The 20,139-nt window shown below is 42.0% G+C and overlaps 2 protein-coding genes across 5 annotated transcripts in view; one reads left to right on the forward strand and one right to left on the reverse strand.

Annotated features, from left to right (window-relative positions):
* JMJD1C (jumonji domain containing 1C) overlaps positions 1–20,139 on the reverse strand; it is a 224,926-nt gene that overhangs the window by 87,123 nt on the left and 117,664 nt on the right. For 3 of the 4 annotated variants that reach the window (XM_036735648.1, XM_036735645.1, XM_036735646.1), the window contains exon 3: positions 13,012–13,100. The gene's annotated coding sequence lies outside the window, so the exon portion shown is untranslated. Of the gene's footprint in view, positions 1–13,011; positions 13,101–16,465; positions 16,778–20,139 lie in introns of those variants that run through there. The other variant, XM_036735647.1, reaches the window with a different exon arrangement.
* The window catches only part of LOC118829440 (collagen alpha-1(I) chain-like), a 164,169-nt gene continuing 160,187 nt past the window's right edge, over positions 16,158–20,139 (forward strand). Inside the window, exons 1-4 of the mRNA XM_036736460.1 lie at positions 16,158–16,837; positions 16,927–17,131; positions 17,969–17,980; positions 18,121–18,227. Coding sequence (XP_036592355.1) covers positions 16,158–16,837; positions 16,927–17,131; positions 17,969–17,980; positions 18,121–18,227 — 1,004 coding nt within the window. The remainder of the gene's footprint in view (positions 16,838–16,926; positions 17,132–17,968; positions 17,981–18,120; positions 18,228–20,139) is intronic.

Here is a 20,139-nt window from a genome sequence, read left to right on the forward strand (position 1 = left end):
GGCTTCAATTTTCCCCTGATAATGAAAACGATACCTCCCAAATATATACATATACAGTGAGTCCTACCCCCTCTCCTGAGTTCCATGCCCCTATAACAAGGGCCCTGTCGTACTTCCAGCCATGCAAGCTTGCAGCCCTAACATCCTCCATGATTCTCCTGCTCACTCATCCTTCACATCTAATTAGTAGTCGAAGTTTTGTTCAGCTTGCTTATTTTAGCTACGCAACATCTCTTGCTGTACTTTCTAGATACCAGGCCCTGGCAGTAGTTCAGACCTTTGTCACCTACGTCCTGTGGACAAAAAGCTCCTGAATAGGAAGCTGGTTCACACTTGCTACCTCATCAATTCATCTCCAATCTCTGGCTGCTAAAATCTCAAACCCCACTGCTGCCTTTCGGATAAACCAAGCCCTTAGCATGGCATTCATGGCTCTCTCCCAGCTAGCTCCAGACTAGCCTTCTTTCAGTCAAGAGCTGGAAAGAACACATGACTTCCTTTCACAGCTTCTCCATCTAACCAAACAAGCTGCTATCAGACTCTCCTCTAGGCCTACACCACCCTGCCCTCCCTACTCACTTGAGACTCTTGGCATTCTTCCTTCCAGGCTCAGCCCAAGGGTTCCTCCTCATATCCAACAGATCTTCCCTTAATGATCTCCCTCTTCTCACACACAGGAGGTCCTAAATCAACAAATCTGAGTAGTTGAAAGGGCCTTCAGAAACCAGCTAGTCTAGGCCATCTCTGTCTCCAACTCCATCTACATACCTTTAGAGGTTGGGTTCTGTTTAGTTCATGCTCTTTCTTAAATCTTTCCAAGTTCTCTTAATGCTTCTTAATTATTTACTTCAGTATATCATCACATCACCATTTGTTCAGCTCCCTCCCCAACTGATGAACACTGACTCTGCTTCTAGTCCTTCTAGCTGACATTAAAAGGACTATCATAAACATTTTTGTACTGTGGGACTTTGCGGTGTCTGGCACCTGGAGGGTGCTAAATGGTAACTGACTGACTTTTCCATTGGATCAATAGGGGAGGATTATCAGAAAAGGTCCCTCCCATGAAGGAAGTAGCACCTAAGGTGTACTTTGAAAGTTCTAGATTCTACAAGGCAGTATGAGGAAGGTGATAGACAAGTTGTACACAGGAAACGCTGAGCAAGCAAATGTGAAGGGGAGTCCTCTAATCCTAGAAGCAGTAGGAAGCCACTGAAGATCTGGCTAGGAGGAATCTTATATGAGTTTTAGGAAAATCAATTTGGCACCTATGGAGAGAATGGATTAGGGCAGCTGGGTGGCGCCACAGTGCCTAGAGCGCTGATCTTGGAACCAGGAAGACTCATCTGTTTGCCTCAGTTTCCTCATCTGTAAAATGAGCTGGAGGAGAACATGGCAAATCACTACAGTATCCCTGCCAAGAAAACCCCAAATGGGGTCACAAAGAGTTGGACACAACCGAACAAGGATAGACTGGAAAAGAGAGACATTATACCAAACTGCAGGTGCCATCTGACCAGCACATAGTCCCTAGGCTGCCTGCGGGTCTGTGTCAGGTGAATGAATGAAACAAGTGTATTAAACTCTCACTCTGTGCCAGGCACTACGCTTAGAACTGAGGATACCAATACAAAAGAGAAGGAGAATCCCTACACTCTAGGAGCTCACAGACTAATTTTTTTTTAAATTCTGAACTTGAATAACAAATAAAACTGGGATTTCCATATACATAGGCGAAAAAGAGGGCTGCACATGAAACTGTGACTTTATTATATCTAGATTATTTTTCTTGCTGTCCCACTGTTCTATCATTCTTTCTGGCCTTCATTCTGTTCTCTTCTGTGTGTTATATAAAAATGCTTCAAATGACCCTCTTCTCTCTTTTGGCTAGAGTGGTCCTAACAACCCCCACCTTCCCTACCTCACCTCCTATGGAAGGAAAGGGAAGGAGGGAGGGCAGAAGGGAAGAACTAAAGGAAGGATGGAGGGAACAAAACCTGGCACAGCTATGATTAATCGAGCGAAGTTAATTCCTGCACTGGCTCTATGATTTTCTCAGAGCAGTTTCAAGTTGCACGAGATTTTTCTGGCTGTCCTATCACATAGGATAGGAAATGTACAGGGACCAGTTCTGTGATTTCACTGATATGGAAACCTCTGAGGTCAGGAAACTCCCTCTAATGCAAGTTAGCACTTTCATTTCTTTTATATTTTTAAAAATTTATTTCTTTTTAGTTTTCAACATTCACTTCCACAAGTTTTAAATTCTCCCCTCCCCCAAGACAGCCTGCAATCTGGTATAGCCTCTACATATACATTCCTATTAAATTTATTTTCACATTAGTCATGTATAGAAGAATTTTAACAAATGGCAGAAACCATGAGAAAGAAAAACAAAACAAAACAAAAAAAGAAAATAGTCTGCTTTGCTCTGCATTCAGACTCCACAGTTCCTTCTTTGGATGTGGAGGGGATTTTCTATCCTGAGTCCTTTGGAATTATTTTAGCCCCTCTCAGCTATGCAAGGACCTAAGTCAGTCATTGCACACTGTGGCTGTTACTGTGTACATGTTCTCCTGGTTCTGCTCCAAGTTAACATTTTCTCAGCAACTTCTAGTCTTAGAAAGTAGCCTAGCCAAACACCCCGGTTTAGTGGTGTGACCAGGGTCACAGAGGCATATGAAGCTCTACCCTCAGCCCAACTGCTTCTCCTCTGAGCTTGTGGTACATGCAGATGCCCAAACTTTGTTCACATCAACTGCTGTCTAGCTACAACACCCCATCCTGTATTTGTGGACCCTAAATATACTAACAATAACAATCGCTAAGATGTATACAGCACTTTGTCCAGGCACTGTGCTGAGCACTTCATAGTTACCTCATTTGTCCTACACCTGATCCAATAGCAGTTCATTAGATTTGGCTCACAATTTTAACCTATCAAGATCTTTCTCGAGGCTAAGCCTCTCAACCATGCCATCAGCAAGCCCTCTTAGTTTTGTGTAAATAGTAAGCAGGATACAAGCAATAAAGTGTTGGGCTACCACATCTCAGACAAGTGCTAACTAGGGACAGTCATCATTGGGCCAAACCTCACTGTTTTCATCTGTACAATGTGGATAACAACAGCGCCTATCCTCACAAGGTTATTGTGATAACGAAATGAGATGATATATGTAAAGTACTTGATACACTTTAGTCAGAGGCGACATATATCGGCCGTTATTATTGCCCATGAGACCTTGGGCAAGTCATTGAAACCTCTCTGAACCCGAGTTTCTGGAATTTTAAGAGGAGGGAATTGAGTCCTCCTTAAACTTTTAGTCTGATCTTATTATCTATTATTACTACTCATTAAACTAGTTCGAAGGACTGCTGTCTAACCCTCATCCTTCATCTTTCCCACTTTTTGTTAAATGCTTTGCTAAAACCTAAATAAGATTTCAGTTCACTGCTTTAGGTTGAATTCAACAAGCATGTGATTCTAAGAGTCACATTCCCACCATCTTCATTGCTTTTTCTCTCCCTAGCTACCTGGCCAACTACCTTCCACTGTGATCTAAATTAAAGCCATTCCTGAAACCACCTCCATTTCAGCTGACCTCCCCATGCTATGAGCTCCCATAGAACTTATTTGAGCATTTAATCCCAAGAGGCAGTGTGGTATCAAGTGAGGAAATCTGAACTTCGGAGTCAGGAGGAATTTGGGTTAAAATTCCACTTCAAGCATGGAGTGCCTTAAGAGCATAGGCAAGGCAGTAAACTTCTCAGTCTCCTCGTATGTAAAATGAGGGTAACAACATAGCAAGAACCTCCCTCCCTGTATCTGATTTAGAATTCAGTGCTTTGTAACCCTTAAGGCTTTCTGCAAATGTAAACTATCTTATTAGCTGCTACCAGTTAATGCTGACGGTATGATGACAGAGAGCAGGCTGGAATCTTTGAGGAAAACGGGTCCAACCCCCCTATTTCCTAGATGTGGAAATTCAGGCCCAGTGAATTCACCCAAGGTTACACAGGTGCAGAAGTGCCAGAGATGGTACTAGGACTTCAAATAAAATATTCCTTTAACAATATCTCACTGCTTCCTTTGTATGATCCACCAAAATGGACACGAAGAAACAGAACTATATTTTATCAATTTTAAGAAATCTCTGTCAGGGAGATGCATAGGCACTCATTACATTATTTGTTGAATGAAATCACTCTTGGGACTAGTTTACTTCCCCCCTGATTTGACAGCACCTACAACATGGATGTATAAGTCAAAGGGATGCATATCTGTTATACTTTGTAGGCAGCATTTTGGAAATAGATCAGTTATCCAACAGTGAGATGAAGGAGTTCAGTTGTGCAACTTTTGGCGTGTTCCTGCTCCTACCACTTTAATTATGCTGATGTCCACATGGGGATGGCAAGAGGTTAAGTCTATCATATATCTCAAACTGTGTTTTCATTTGTTTTTTGCTCCTTGGAACACTTTTCTCCCATGATTTACACAAATATATATGGCATTAGTCTGAATATAAATGTCACTTGCCTCTCAAACTGACATACATAATGATGTGGGCTATCATTTTTATTGTTAAGGATTATATAAATTTTAGGAGTAATGCCTAGAGTAGCTATTCAATTACGTTTCTATTATTATAAATCTGAACCATTAAAGAAAAGAAATTCCTAATGATTCTACCTTAAAGTGATAGTATAAGGAACATGGCAGTTTTTGAAAGTGAAGGGAGGTCTACTGTCTTTAATAGCAAAGGTAAAGGAGGCAGTAATTTACTATCAGGAAAACAAAAGGTGAGAGAAATTGTAGGGAAGTAAGGTTTATATATATATTGTGCCAGGTCTAATCCTTGCTTGGTCAACCAGACTGCTATTAAGTTTAAATTTCTTAAAAGTAACATTTATGACAGTCCATCAATTCACAAACATAAATCCTTGGTGCAAGGTAGGGAAAAACCTTTAAAAATAGGTAAAGGTGTAATCAAAGTAGTAATGAGATTTATTTTGCCTTTTTTGAAAAAAAAAAAGTCATTCCAAATAATTTCTGAAAGTACTGTCCTTAATCAGGATGGAGATGGATGGTGGAAAGGACTATTTATTATTGTTCAAACAATCTTCTGCTGGGTGAGGTACAAGCAGAGGACCTTTGTGTAACGTGTAACCCTTCAGTATATTTTGGCCAAATTTATTCTGACCTCTACTGATTCCTCTCCAATTCTGAAGAAAATTTAAATGTGTTATCATAAGGTCACAGACTTAAGAGTTGTAAAAAATCCAAAGGATATACAGGCCAAATTCAATTTACAGAGGAGGGATCTGAGGCCAGGAGTTTCAGTGACTCGTCTAAGATCACACAGAACAGTAGGAGGCAGCTTAGCCAATATACTCATTTGACAAGAAACAGTGTTGCAGACGCTAATTGATTTGTGTAAGGTTGTAGAGGCAGCCAATGACAGAGCTGGAATGGGAATCAAGCTGACATCCAGAATTCACTCCTAACTCTATCCGAGGGACTTAGAGGAGGCATTCTGTTCTCTCCAGTTATCAGTAAGTGCTCCAGCGCTAAACACAAGAGCCTTTCCCCAGTCTTCCTCCTCCTTGACCTCCCTTCATCTACTGACACCTTCCATCACCTACCTTCCCTGCACGTCAGGCTTTCCTGTCACTGCTCATTCCTCCTCCTGTCTGACTGCTCTTCCCAGACTCTGGGGCTCTACTTTTCTCGTGTGAGTGGCCCCTAATGCTGGGTCCTGGGACTTCGGCTCTTTCTATGCCTTGTCTAAGTAATCTCATGTATGCTCACATATCTACTTCTCATCTCTGTGCTGATGTCTTCCAAATACTGCTGAGGCACAGTGCCGGGTATTCAGTAAGCTCTAAGTAAATTCTTGCTGAGAGACGTGTGTGTGTCTGTCTACACACAGAGCCACATGTGGATATAGAGGGATGGGGACTATATTCCTGTGATTTCGTTGGTACAGGGAACTTCCAGATGAGGCCACTTCCCAAATCCTCTCTCTGGGGTTTCAGATGTCTGAGAAACAAAAAGCTTGAATATATAAAAGACAGTGAACACTTTAAGTCACCTTCATGGTGGAGTGAACAGGGAACTGACCTGATGACTGTGGAACTTGGGCAGCACTTTCCTCATTTGGAGAATGAGGTGATTGGACTAGCTGACCTCCACCGTGCCTTCTAGCTCTAACATCCATACGCACATTCATAGGGCAGCTAGGGGATGCCATAGTGTCTGCATTCAGGAAGACTCCTCTTGAAGACTTTCCTTGCTGTTTGCCATGGTCACAGCTGTGCTCCTTACTCAGGATGTGATTCTTCCTTGGCTAGCCTCTGGGGCAGTTAAGTTGTGCAATAGTGTATGCAGCACAGGGCCTGGAGTCAGGCCAACTTATCTTCCTGAGTTCAAATCTGGCCTCAAGACACTTACTAGCTGTGTGACTCTGAGACAAGTCACATCACATCGATTGCCTCAATGGTCTCATTTGTAAAATGAACTGGAGAAGGAAATGGCAAACCATTCCAGTATCTCGGCCAACAAAACCCCAAATGGGGTTGCAAAGAGTTGAACATGACTGAACACCACCACCACCCACCACACATTCTGCCCTCATGTATTTCTTGAGCTATCAGGACAGTTTCATCTGTCCAAATCTGTCCATTTTTATGGAGTACACTATAACCAGATCAGACATCCAATCTCTCAACTGTATAGGCTTCCCAAACTGTTCAACCTCTCTTGAACGTGTTGACACACTCATTCCTCCCCCAAACCAGTCACCATGACAGAGTGGTATTATGGAAGGAGCATTAGTTCTGAGCCAAGACATGAATTCAAATCCCACTTCTGACTCTTAATGCTTGCAATACTTGGGCAAGTCAATTAGCTTGGTTTAATGGAAATAGTCCAAGATCTGTAGTTGGGGATCCTGGGTTCAAATCTTGGTTTTGTCATCTACTACTTGTGAGCAAGTCAGTTAACTTCTCTGGCCTAAGTTCTTCATCTATAAAAGGGGGGGTGGGGAGTATAGACAAGATAAGGGGCCTTCATGTAGGAACTGGGAACCTGGGGGAAAAAGTTTTGATAACCATATTTCACAATAATTGATTTCCTTTGTAATTATACACACAAATTTGTATGCATACACACACACAAGATTTTATGCAATTAAAAAACATGCTAAGAAGGGGTCCATAGGATAAACAAAAAAGGTTTAAGAACCCCTGGAGTCAATGACTTCTAAATTCTAAAATCTAAATCCTTGGAACCCTCTAGGCCCAAGCTACTCAACTGGTCCAATGACAGCACAGGACTAGACGGCCTCTGGATCTAAGGAAAAGTCTCCTAAAACCTTATCCCCTCTATTCACATGCCAGGGCAGGCCTCCCTATTTCGGGCTTTCGTCGCCTCTCTCCTAGACTGCTCTCTGAAGTCAACGGCTCCCCCTGCTACCAGTCTTTCTCCAGTCCAATCCATCCTCCATGTTAGCTGCCAAAATAATATTTGACTATTCAATGGCTCCCCATTGCCTCTAGCACAAAATGCAAATGCTTTAGTTTCCTATTTAAAGGAATGTATAGCCTAGCTAGGATTTTCCTTTCCAGATAGAATTTCACCTTACTCCCTGCAGTTAGTTGTGCAGACAAGCTGGCTAACTCTCGACAGACACAGGCCCCCCAACACCCTGCCCCCTGTGCCACAGCAAGAATGAAGTGCTCTTCCTTACCTCAATCTCTTAGAAGTCTTAGCTTCTTTCAAAGCTTAGGTACTTACTCCCTCCTAGGGGAAGCCTTTGCTGACCTCAACCTGAAATTGTCAGTACTCTCTTCCTCTCCAATTTATCATTAATTCATCTGCTTATCATTTCTCTTGACCTCCGTAGCCTAGCTAGGCACATAGTTGGACTGTGTTGAAAACTAGTCAAACTACTTTGGAGGCAGCTAGGTGGCAGAATGGAGAAGAATGTGGGAAATAGAGTTGGAAAGGTCTGAGTTCAAATTTGCCCTCAGACACTTACTAGCTTTGTGACCCTGGGTGACCCAAGTCACTTTGTCTCAGTTTTCTCATCTATAAAATGGAGCTAAGATTTCCCACCTTGTAGGGTTGTTGTGCAGCTCAAATGAGTGCCTACCACACAGTAAGCACTATATAAACATAGCAATTTATTTTTGTGGATAGAGTACCAGGGCTGCAGCTAGGAAGACTCATCTTCCTGAGTTCAAACCTGGCCTCAGACACTAACTGTGTGACCCTGGGCAAGTCATTTAACCCTGTTTGCCTTAGTTCCTCATCTGTAAAATGACTGAGAGAAGAAAATGGCAAACCCCTCCAATGTCTTTGCCAAGGAAATCCAAAATGGAGTCACGAAGAGTCCAAAACAACTCAACAACAATGTTATTATTTAGATCAAATTCTGAAACAACATTTGAAGATTTGTGTGATCCACACTGGCAATTTCAAGGGTTCTGACGCCTCAAACTTGGCCCAGGCTTTTTTTTTCCCCTAAAACTTTCTAGAAATCTTACTTGAAGTGCACAGAAAACAGAATTGCCAGGACCAGTGCTAATAAGCAAAACATTACAAAACCATCAAGACAGAGGAAATGGACCCTCTCCCTTTCTTTAGTATTAACCCTAGGTCTATTCTCTTGAATGGTAGGAACCATAGAAATGTATATATCCTTGGCTCTAAATCTGCATCAGCTCATTATGATTCACTAGCCTAAAGTAGAAATATTCACACAGTTCCTAGAGACTGTAATTCTGATTCTAGGAAATAAAATCCACCAAACAACTGAAACATAAGAATGAAATAGCAGAAATTATCACAGTGAATGTCTGAAAAACCCAGTAAAACATATAATTAATATGTCGACTTTGCAACAAACAGTTCTGTTAATGGTCTTTGTCCAACAGCTTCTAAATTGTGATCACTAGAGGATCCCTAACCAACCCAGTTTAACAGATGAATTTGCCTTCAACTTTCGGGTTAACAAGTAATTTCTTCATTTCCTCTACTTAACAACCAACCTCTAAGCTTCAGGTATACAGTTGGCGACCAGTCAGAAAACCCTAGCAAAAGGGCTCCATGTGATTTTTTAAGAACAGATCTCTAAACACCTTTCTATTCTATTGCTATCACTTTTCATAAAATGAACTGGAAAACTACGGTCTAAACGGCTGGTAACATTTCCAACCTGCGTTCCCATAAAGCAAATTTCTCAAATACAAACACTTTCAATGCCATTTAATTAAAGCAGGAGAAACACAACCAAGAGGTTCAAATTATTATTTTTTAAAAACATGTAATATATCTTGTAAAAAGCAGCCGTGGTGTATGGTTTTTTTCTTCTTCCTCCCTGGACAGTTTAAAAACACAGGAAGGAGTTCTCTCCTACTTCAGTACTTTTCCCTTCCCCCTCTACTTCAAAGGAGCAGTTAGTACAGCCAGGCAGAATCAGGAAAACTAAAAGGAGGAAGTAGGAATTTATATGCACACAGAAAACAGACTGTGGCAAGCTATTTCAAAGTGACCTAATTAATATGCTTTAGTACCACGGGGTCTCAAGAAGGAAAAGTTCTTTTCCTTCTCCACAAAAAACCTGAAAATTATACCCACTCTGGTGGTAAGTTTTTCCCTCTCCTTACCTAATTTATTACATAGAAAAGTCTCTAAGAACTAATTTGGGCAGGATTCAAACTGGCGACCTTAAGGCAATCTGTAATACCAGGAGAGTCATTCTTTGTTACTGGACAATAAAACAAGATCATGTTCAAAGAAAAGCAATTAGTAATATTCACCACATATGTGAAACCTAATCACCAGATAATAAAAGGTCATTTCAAAATAACAGGACTTTTTGGACCTCCCCCCATACTAGACCAGAGCTAGCATGCACATAATGTCCGAAGGTTTCCAAAGTGCTTTACATTCATTATCTCATTTGAGCCTCATAATATAGTACATTAGATGCTATCATCCCCATTTTATAGATGAGGAAACCGAGGCCGAGAAGTTTAAATGACTTGCCCAAGGTCACAGTGCTAATAAATGTCTCAGGCAATATGTGAACTCAGGCCTTTCTGACACTCTATCCACTATACCACGTAAGTACACACAGACCAATCTATAAATGTGGAAACTAGCACTGACTCAAAGTAACCTTCTACCACTATTTCAATATGAATATGGCTGCTTTTTAAGAAGCTAAAATGAGTATCACACATAGAGCAATGGTGAGATACATGCTTGTGTGATCAGACTGCACATATCCATTCAGCAGCAAGGAACTGTAAGCTAGGAAGAAAAGATGGGGCTGTTCTGGAGCAAAGAATGAGCAGTGACAGGTAAACAGCCTCAGTCTTCTCGGGGTATCTTGATAATACCAGGAGAAATTGAAAAAGGCCCAGCACACTTCGGCATAGATGGGTCGCCATCTGTATCTCCAGAAGGAACTCCTGAATCAACCAGATCACTGACTTCTCTGAATATTAAATTTAACAGAATACTTTAAAATTCAGAGAAATAACGGGGACTTTTTACTTAATCAGCACTTTCTTAGGTTAGCCCAAACTTTCCTTTAACCACATAAAGCTGCCCTGAGGTTGAAATGTTAAGACACTATTTACCAAAATCCATGCCAGTAACAGCTGCATGTTTAAGATGCCAAAGAATTTATTTAACGTAATGTTTAGACAAGTGGTTAGAGAACAATATTCTGGGAGAAAGCTATACACTACTGGCATCCTGTAAATCGTTCCTTTACGGAGCAGAAACTTACACCTTATTTGGAGGGAGCTAAGAAAAGAAGTAACATCTCAGCTGTAACTGCCTGTTGGCCGATCGATCAATGATTTGTTGACTGCAGTCTTATTTACTAATATTTAAGGTTTGAAAGTTTTTTAAAAAGTTCTTACATTTTGGGATATGTGTTTCTCTATGTACTTTAAATATAAAAATTTAGTATAAAATGTCTAAGTAAGTATTGCTATGATTAGAGAGACTCAGAAGGCATTTTTAAGGCATTACTTTTGGCTATTTCTTAACACACTCACCTCCAAAATACAGTTACCGACCTACACCAAAGGACTATTTAATAATGGATTGAATGATAGTGTTTAAAACATTCTATAAACCAGTAAGTGATATATAAATGTCTGCTATAATTAATAGAATAGACTCTCAAGTTTTAATCTGATTTAAAAAAAACAAACGAAACCTAAACATAAGAACAGAAATGCTGTTAATTATAAATGGAAGTTGAGTACAAAGGGGCACCGCGGTTTCTATTACCTCTAAACACCTCCTAAGTTCCCAAACTGTAATACATGAACAGAGGACCAAAGGATTTAAGTACTAATAGTCTAGCTCATTTAAGGAATGTCAATTCCTATCGCAAGAGAAATAAAGAATGGTTAAAGGATTAAGTGAGTCACAGTCCTCCTCTCATGGAAGTCCAGAGGCTGACACTGACGTATGTACGTTGGCAGGGTGGTTGAAATGATTTATAAAACAGACAAATACTCAGACTGCCAACATCATGAAAAGAGACTTTGGCTCTTGTGCTTTTGAGAAAAAAGAGAGACCAAAAAATAAAAATAACTCATCAAGGGCAGAAGGCAAACCTAACTTTGAAAATGGAAAAAAAAAGGAGAGATACTAATGCTTTCTTTAAATCAGTATCTCAAGTAATAAATGAAAGGCAGGGCCACCAGACCACCTGGCAAGAACTTATTTTCAGATCATTTTCTTTACTTATTTCACTTCCCCAAATCAACCTCAAGATGAGAACCCTCCAACTTAAAGAAACTATTTCTCTATTGGAAAAGAAACATTTGCCAAGAACTGTTTAAGGTAAAATAGTGACAGCTGAAAGGTCTCTCCCCCACAAATTCAACACTGTCCCTGGCCTTTGTATGGATTTATGGCTATATGTCAATAGCATCCAAAGAACAAAAGAAAACTGGCCTTTTTATGGAAATCACCAAGATGATGCAGTAGGAAAAAAACATAACTTAGTGTAGACTTCAAAATAGGAAATAACATGTGTACTGAGGGAACCGTTCATTTATTTGGAGAGAATGAAGTAACAACAAACAGCAGAAGCATCACACTAATCTAATTCCCAAGATATTATGGCTTTGTAAATAACAAAAGCACTGTTCAGTAACTGAAGTCCTAGTACCATGCATTTAATCATAAACGGTCCTATGTTCACATTTTGAAAACAATTATGTGGTAAGTAGGAATGTTGACACCCCAGTTTTTTTCCTAATAAAAAAGGGCATTTTCGGGAAATAATTCCTCTTCCTATATTTACTTACAATGAAAATACCATGTAATATTTTAATTTTGAAGTTTTTTAAGTGAAGGAAATCAACATCATTTGATAATGTAATTGAAAATACACTTGCAGAAGGACTAACAAGTATATTAAGATAGTTAATAAGGTTTATTCAGGACTATTTTTTAAAACCATTAATACAAAATGTAGATTTTTCTGTATCTTTCTGAGAACTAAAAAAACAAAACAACCCATTACTCACAGTTTTGTATATGGGTTATTTCCAGGTGCCTTAAACAAATACTAAAGCTTACAAAATACTTTTCTAATAAAATATTACAGATTAGAAAGCTACAATATGGGAAGTGCTGCCTAAATGCAAATATGAAGTCAGAGGCAAAAGCAGTTTTTTTTAAAGTTATTCAAAGATAATTTTTAAATAAAAGCTTCTGTTTTAAAATACGCAGCATGTATATGAAATGATCCTACTTAATTGTGTACTATTTGATGTGTGACATTTAGCAACCCCTCCAAATTCTTCAAAATCCAAGGTAAGAGACAATCACAACCTACATGATAACCAATCTGTCATTTTCCAAGAACTGACTGACCATAAACTTAACCCACAAAGAGAGAGTCAACCTTCTCATATGCTGAGATACTAAAGTCTATTATTTTCTAAAAAGTCACCTTGACTCCTTACCTGATAGGGCTGAAAGGCGCTATCTTCAGTCACAAAATCTGCTTGTTCTACAGCAGCAGTAGAGCTTTTTCCAGCAAGAGTTTGAATACCTGGGGGGTGGGGGGAGGGAGGAGGGGGAGAGAATGGAATAATACATGTTAACAGAACAGATTACCTCAATTTTATAATCAAAATGGTAAGCAGTATAATTTGATAACTTCATTATCACTGTAACCTCCAGAGCATCAGCATATTATTTTGGAGAATACAACTTAAACCAATGTTTTACAAACATTTCTGGCTTATTTACACCAATAATCACCCAAAGGCTCTCCAAGGAACAGGATGCAGAAGGCTTTTAACTTCCCACCCCCACCCAGGCACAAAGTGAATTCCAGATGCATCCATAAACAGTGGGGAGGTGGAGAGGAAAGGGAGAAAAAAGGGAAGGTGGAAAAAAAAAAAAAAAAGAACACTCAACATCCAGTGCATTGTATTTCCTTTTCTCCACTATCCCTTACAAAAAGTAAAACTCAAGTTTATTTTTTGCCAAGGAGGACTGTTTGTTTCCTGGGATAAAGCAAGGACTTGTGAGTAACATCTTGTGGCAGATTTGAATTCTTTTTGTTTGAGCATGAATATAAGTATATAAAAAGGCAGATGGGAAGTATCCAGCTCAGTTCAGGATTGATGAATTTGAAACTGAAGCTGCAAACTACTGTCTTTTTTCCCCAATAAAACTCTCTGAAAATGGAAATGTTATTCCACTACTCTCACACAGTTCCTTTACTGTAAAACCAAAGTTGAGAAAACAGTAAAGCGGAAAGGAGATGCACACACAATTTCTAATTAATTTAAGTCTTATGGAGAAATCTTTTGGGTTACAAGACCCTTATTCCGGGAACAAATGATGCAATGAAACACTTCTATCATGTAGGTCCTAAGTGAGACATCCTTCCAGGTACAAAGCTGTTTGTGCTTTCCCAGATTCTCTGGCAGTTTTTTTTCCTGGTTTTTTGACAGAAAAATCTGGGGCAAAGAAGTAACTTTGACCTAAACACAAAAGTGATATTGGGGAGAACTGGTTTCAAAATGATACGTTACACTCTTAATTCTGACTAGCGCTGAAGGAGTTAATTTCTAACAATTTAAAAATCCTTTTTGAAACCTTCAGTTGCTCTCAGAATGATAAGAGCTGGCATTTACATAACCCCTCAAAGGTGGACCAAATACTGGGGGACATTCTCATTTGATATCATACATAAACTCTGTCATACTATCCAAAAAACTTTAATACAAAGAAAATGCAAGTTTAACAAGCTTATGCTGACCGACAAAAAAATTCAGCATCATAAGATTAAATGATCTTCTCTTTTATGAAATACAAATGATTACTGAAAAAGTATCTTGCCATATTGTTAGTTCTTGGATAACTCCAAAAAAGAGATCTCCAGAACCAGTCATGCAACATCATTCACACCAGCTTATTTAGGTGGATACATCTCCATTTGGAGTCCAGACCTCACTAACCTATCAGTTGAATGCTCTTGTTTTACTCAATAAAAAAGAGGGAACAAACACCTACTGTGGGCCAGGCACTGGCTCAAGTCCTACTCATGCCAAACGAAAATCTCCTTTTATACTCTTAAGTGAGGTAAGGACAGCAGCATCTTCTCTATGCACATGACCGGCATTATCAAACATGAAGGTAGGTGGTATCACAGAAATTGTTCTGTCCCTTAGGAAAGACTTTCTTGCCTCTCCATATACTGGCAGTTTTTTAGGTCAAGTTGTTTAATTTGTGGTAACAAATACAGGAATACTCCTGCTGAGAAATCTTTAATCTTTAAACTTAATCAAAGCTGTATTTGTTCTTAAAAAGAACATTATTGGTCAAACATAAACATAAATGTTCACAAATTACTTTATGATCTAAATGAATAGAAACTGAATGGTGGGGTGGGGAAACCGGAGCAAACTTCCCTAGTTTATTTCTCCTAAGCCTGAGTGCTCTTCTTTCTAGTTGCTTAAGGAATACAGGTGGTTTGCATTTCCTATGAGACCTAGTCTTTTTTCTAATTTGAAAAACACATTCTTCAGCAACACATGACCTCTCACAACACTCTTCTCTCTTCCAACCTAGGTCAAAGAGTTCCACGGATAACGTTCAACAAGCAATAATCATGGTTATCAACAAAATTTAAATTACTGTCGTTTATGGAGATTAGTAAAAAAGAGCTGCACCTCTGCACACAAATTATGTTCTAATAATTGGAAACTATTGGAAACTAAATTAGGATTCCTAGAATTTATGCCAGTTCTATTAATGGACAATTTTACTTGTCAGATGCTTCAGTCATGAAGAAAATGAACAAGCATCCTATCTTTTACAAATATGTCATAAAAAATGAAGTGGTCATGACTTGCAGTTTTGAAATTGTGTGAAATAAACAGGTATAAAGTGCTTGCTAACATTAGAGTTCTTGTTGAATAACCATTTCAACATTTTAAAACTAGAAATTCTAAATATTCATGACTAGTGCTTCCTATTCTCTTGAAACGCTAAAGTGCAAGCAATATGCACAATAATCAACAACAGAAATGAAATGCATTTTGCTTTTAATGAATGGTAACCAACAGTGCCACCACTGTTCCTTTACTACTGAAGTGTAAAACTGTGTGTTTCACAAAACAGCTCCCACAGCCCTAACTTGAAAACCAGTAAGTACGTATCCATCTCGATAGAAACACGTGAGCTCCTTAGACTTTCATGATGAACTTGTAGTAAATATTTCATAGAACTGAGTGCACGAACACGTAAAGGAACTAAGACTCATGCATAACTGGGGACTGTACTCGGAGCGCGGAACTTGCAGAGCCTCAGAGGGAAAGCCCGGAGCGCCATCGGACCACTGTCACCCCGGACTGACCGTCATGTGGCCGAGGGCACCCCCCACCCCGCCTCAGCCCAGGGGTGCACGCCCGAGGGGTTGCCCCGAGAGGAAGGGCGCTGCGCCCCGCCGCATCCTGTCTGGGGCTCCGCGCTGCACCACATTCCATTCACATGAGGAAAAGCAGAACCGACGAGCCCTCCCCGGAGCCCTGGCCAACTCCCTCGGCTGTCCCCACGCCCGGGACCAGGCTGGCCATTTAAAGTGTAACCGGAAATGCCCGAAGTTGGCCAGGACCCTCGGGGGTCTCCAGGGTCCCCAACGACGCCCCCAGAGTTCAAAGACCGAGGCCGGGGGGTCCGAACAGACAAAGGCAAGCGCGGAGCCCCTGAGTCCCGGCACGGCGCCCGGCGCCTGGCCCCCGGGGCTCGCTCGCCCCCACGAGCCCCGCTGGCCGTCAGACCGCGGCTCTGGCCCCCGGCCGAGCAGGAAGCCCGGACAAAGGAGGAGCCAGGGCCGGCCCGGGACAGCAGCCCGCCCGCCCGCCCTTTGCCCCGGAGAAGTCGCGGGGGGAGGGGCGTTACCTGGCGCTTGGGGGGGGGGGTGGAGAACTCAGCGGCCCCGAGGGCCCCCCCGTCTCGCCCGCTGGGGGTCCAAGTAAGGACAAGTCCACGGGCCGGGGCGGGCTCACTCGCCCTTTGTGGTCCGCCCGGGCGGCGGCGGCGGCAGCGGCGGGGGCCGCATCCTCCGGCAGGTCAGGCGGGCGCCTCGGCCGGGGCTGCTTACATAAGGAGGGTCGGGGGGACACGGAGGGTGGCCATCCGCCGGCTCCGGGCCGGGCGCGGGCTAGGTTCGACTCCGGCTCCGGCTCGGACTCCGGTTCCGGCACGCCGAGGGAAGCCCGGGGAAGCGGCAGAGGCAGCGGACGGGACGCGAGGGCAGGAGGCGGGGGCGAGGCGAGGGAAGGGGCGGCGCTCGGCAAACTGTAACTAATAAGGCGTCACAGGTGCGGAGGGAGTCACTTCCAGCACGAGTCCCGGGGCAGGAGCGCCGTGACTCACGGGGCTGGGCCTGGGCGCGCAGACAAAGGCGGGCCCGACTGGCCCCCTTGGCCCTCCCACCCTGTACCCCGCACGTGCACGTACGAGAGCGGCGGGGCAGCCGGACACCCCCGGGAAGGGGCGCACGGGACGCCGCCAACCGGCCGGGTCTTCGAGGATACCCGGGACCCAACTGACTTCTCCCAAGTCGTAGGAAAGCGGAATGGAAAAGGTGACGAAACTATAAGTCTCAAAGTTTTCCTGCTTTACAAATATAGGAAATAAAGTATCGAAAGGACAGAGAACCCCTCCCATAGCATACATAGTGCAAAGTATCGATTATCGCACAATCCAGGATTCACGTCAAGGGGGGGAGGTCGGAATTAGTTCCACTTCTTAAACATCCCTCTTAAAAATACAAAGGAAAAAAAAAACTTTTAAGTACTTTAGAGTAAGTAAACTTTAACGTTGGCATAAAAAATTCAAAATTTAAAAACAACTTAAAACTCAACGTGGACTTAAAAGCTGCTAAAGTTTCCAAGATTTGCAGTCAGGGTCTAGGTTCCAATGGTAGAAGACATGACTAATAAAGTGGCTCTTAGTGGTCTACAAAGTGCTTTTGCAGGTCGAATCTCATTGGATCCACACAGCAACCCGGTGAGGTAAGTGCTTTATTAGCTCCATTTTACCAGTAAGGAAACTGAGATTGAGAAAGATTAAGAGACTTGTCCAGGGTCACATAGTTAAGTTTTCCAAAGCAGCTCTTCCTGATTCGAAGCCCTGCATTCTATCTAGCTCACGACTCAGCTGCATAGAAAGCGTTAGAGACACTGCCTTCCCAAAGCCACTTTAGGGATCAGTGATGACAAGACTACAAACAACCATGAACCCTGAGGTGAAACCTTAAAACTTTTAGTTACTGGAAAAAATTAATTTTAAAGTAACACATCTGATTTTTGTTCCCACTTCCCTCTTTCTGTTAATAACAGAAACGATCTTTCCCCCCCAAACAGACTCCTCTCCCCTGACTCCTTTATTTCTGTCTAGGACACCTCCCAGGTAGGTTCCCAGACTCAAGATTATCCTTGACTCCTCACTGGCCACCCCACCCCCCCATTCCACCCTTCCAGTCCTACTATCTATAAACTCCCACATCTACTTCTTTCTCTGCTCCCATGTCTCACTTGCCCCCATCACAGGCTTTCATCACTTGTCACCTGGACTACTGCAATATCCTCCTCCTTGATCTAACAGATCCACAGTCTCTCTTCCTCACAGTGGCCAAAGTGATCTTTGTAAAGCATAGGTAAGACCATGTTGCCTCCAAGCTCAAAAAGCTCCCTATTGCCTCTAGAATCACAAACCATTCTATCAGCCTCTTAAAGCCCTCATCAGCCTGGTTCCAATCCTTTCCAAGCCTGATACATAACAGGCATTTAATCAACGTTTATTGCCCGACTACTCCCTTGATGGATTCTTTGGTGCAGCTAAAGCTGGCCTTCCTGTGGTTCACATGATATTCCATCTCCTGTTTTCATGCAGTTTCCCAGCATTGACCTGTCCCTCAGACAGGGAATGCAACACTTCTCAAAATTGGCTTCACAGACTTATACAGTGCTACTTTCAAAGGTCAGCTCAAGGGTCACACCCTACTTGGAGTCCTTCCTGATCACCCTGGCTGGAAGGCTTTCTCCTCCCCTGGAAAATTACTTGTTATTTACTTTGCATATATTTTGTATATTCTTCTATGTAATACTTTGTTACAACATTTTATGATATTCAAATGAAAAGCTAAACACACTATCCCAAGTTTTGAGTTTTAATAACTCTTTTAAGAAACAGGGCAGACCAACAGCCTCTGGATCTAGGAAGACAGGGATGAGTGCTGGCCACTCATACACTTCTGAGGGTTGCCAGGTGACTCTCTAAGACAGTAAACTTCAAAGCACTGGTGAAGCTTCAGAGGCACAGGGAGCTCTTCTACACTTAGGGAAATCAAAGAAACAGCTAAAAAAAAAAGTCATCAAATCAGATGCCAAGTTAGCAGCCTGAGGTCTAAATCCCAACTCCTCCACTACCTGGGTGACCTTAGGCAAGGCCCTCATACTGTGTGTGTAGTGGGGAGGGGTTCCTGTTACTTCATCTGGAAAAAGACTTGGTCAGACTAAGTATATCCTCCACCTGCTCTGCAGCCTGGGCCACCATCTATCCCCTCTTCTCAAACCCTCTCCTCTCTAGGTTTCTGCCACTGCTCTCACAGTTTTCCTTCAGCCTGATGGGCTCTCCCTTTGTCTCCTTTGCTAGATCTTCAACCACATCAGTGCCCATGGTTTCAAAAATCTTTTCTATGCAGATGCCCCTCAGATCTACTTGTCCAACCCTAAGCTCCACGATGGCTTCCAATCTCAGAGGTCCTACTTACTATTAGATAGCTCAAAATGCATGTTCTGTAGACATCTGAAATTCAAGCAAATAATTACAACTACAGCTAGCATTTATAGCGCTTTACAAACATTATTTCATTTGATCCTTACAACAACTCAGGTAGGTAGGGAGGTGCTATTATAATTCCCACTTTGCACTTGAAATTTAGGCAGAGGTGAAATGGCTTGCCGGAAGTCACAGACAGGATGAGTCCGAGGCAGAATTTGAACTTAGGTCTTCCTGACTCTAGGCCCAGGACTTGATCTATTATGCAACCTTGATGCCTATCCAAATATCTAAAACTAAACTAATTATCTCCCCTCCCCCCAATTTGAGGACCTAGAGGGCCACATGTGGCCCAGATGCAAAAGTTCCTCACCCCTGCTCCAGAGCATCAGTTATGTCCTTTGTAAAAAGGTGAGCCTTTTTTTTTTTTAAGGCAAAGGTCAACAACCTTTTTGAGTCATGGCTATCCAATGCAGCCTCTGGGTTTTACATATGGTTTGAGGGCAACAGGAGAGGGGGGAGAAAGAGGAGTGTTTAGAGGAGTAAGTGTCCTTTCCAAGCCCTGAAATAGCTCTTTTGAAGTTTTGCTGAGTGCAGAACTTGGGAGTGATCTGTTAGACAGACTCTGTTAGGACTAGGGTTTTGCAGGAAATAAAAGCAATTTTCAAAGGTGACAGAAGTGACAGAACATCAAAATAACATACTTCAAGTAGCCTCCTGGCTTCTTCACTAGGTAACTGACTCCATCGCAGAAGAGCTAAGGATAGTCCATGGCCCATAAACTAAAA

The sequence above is a fragment of the Trichosurus vulpecula genome, chromosome 8 (assembly GCF_011100635.1).
Source record: "Trichosurus vulpecula isolate mTriVul1 chromosome 8, mTriVul1.pri, whole genome shotgun sequence".
Lineage (NCBI taxonomy): Eukaryota > Metazoa > Chordata > Mammalia > Diprotodontia > Phalangeridae > Trichosurus > Trichosurus vulpecula.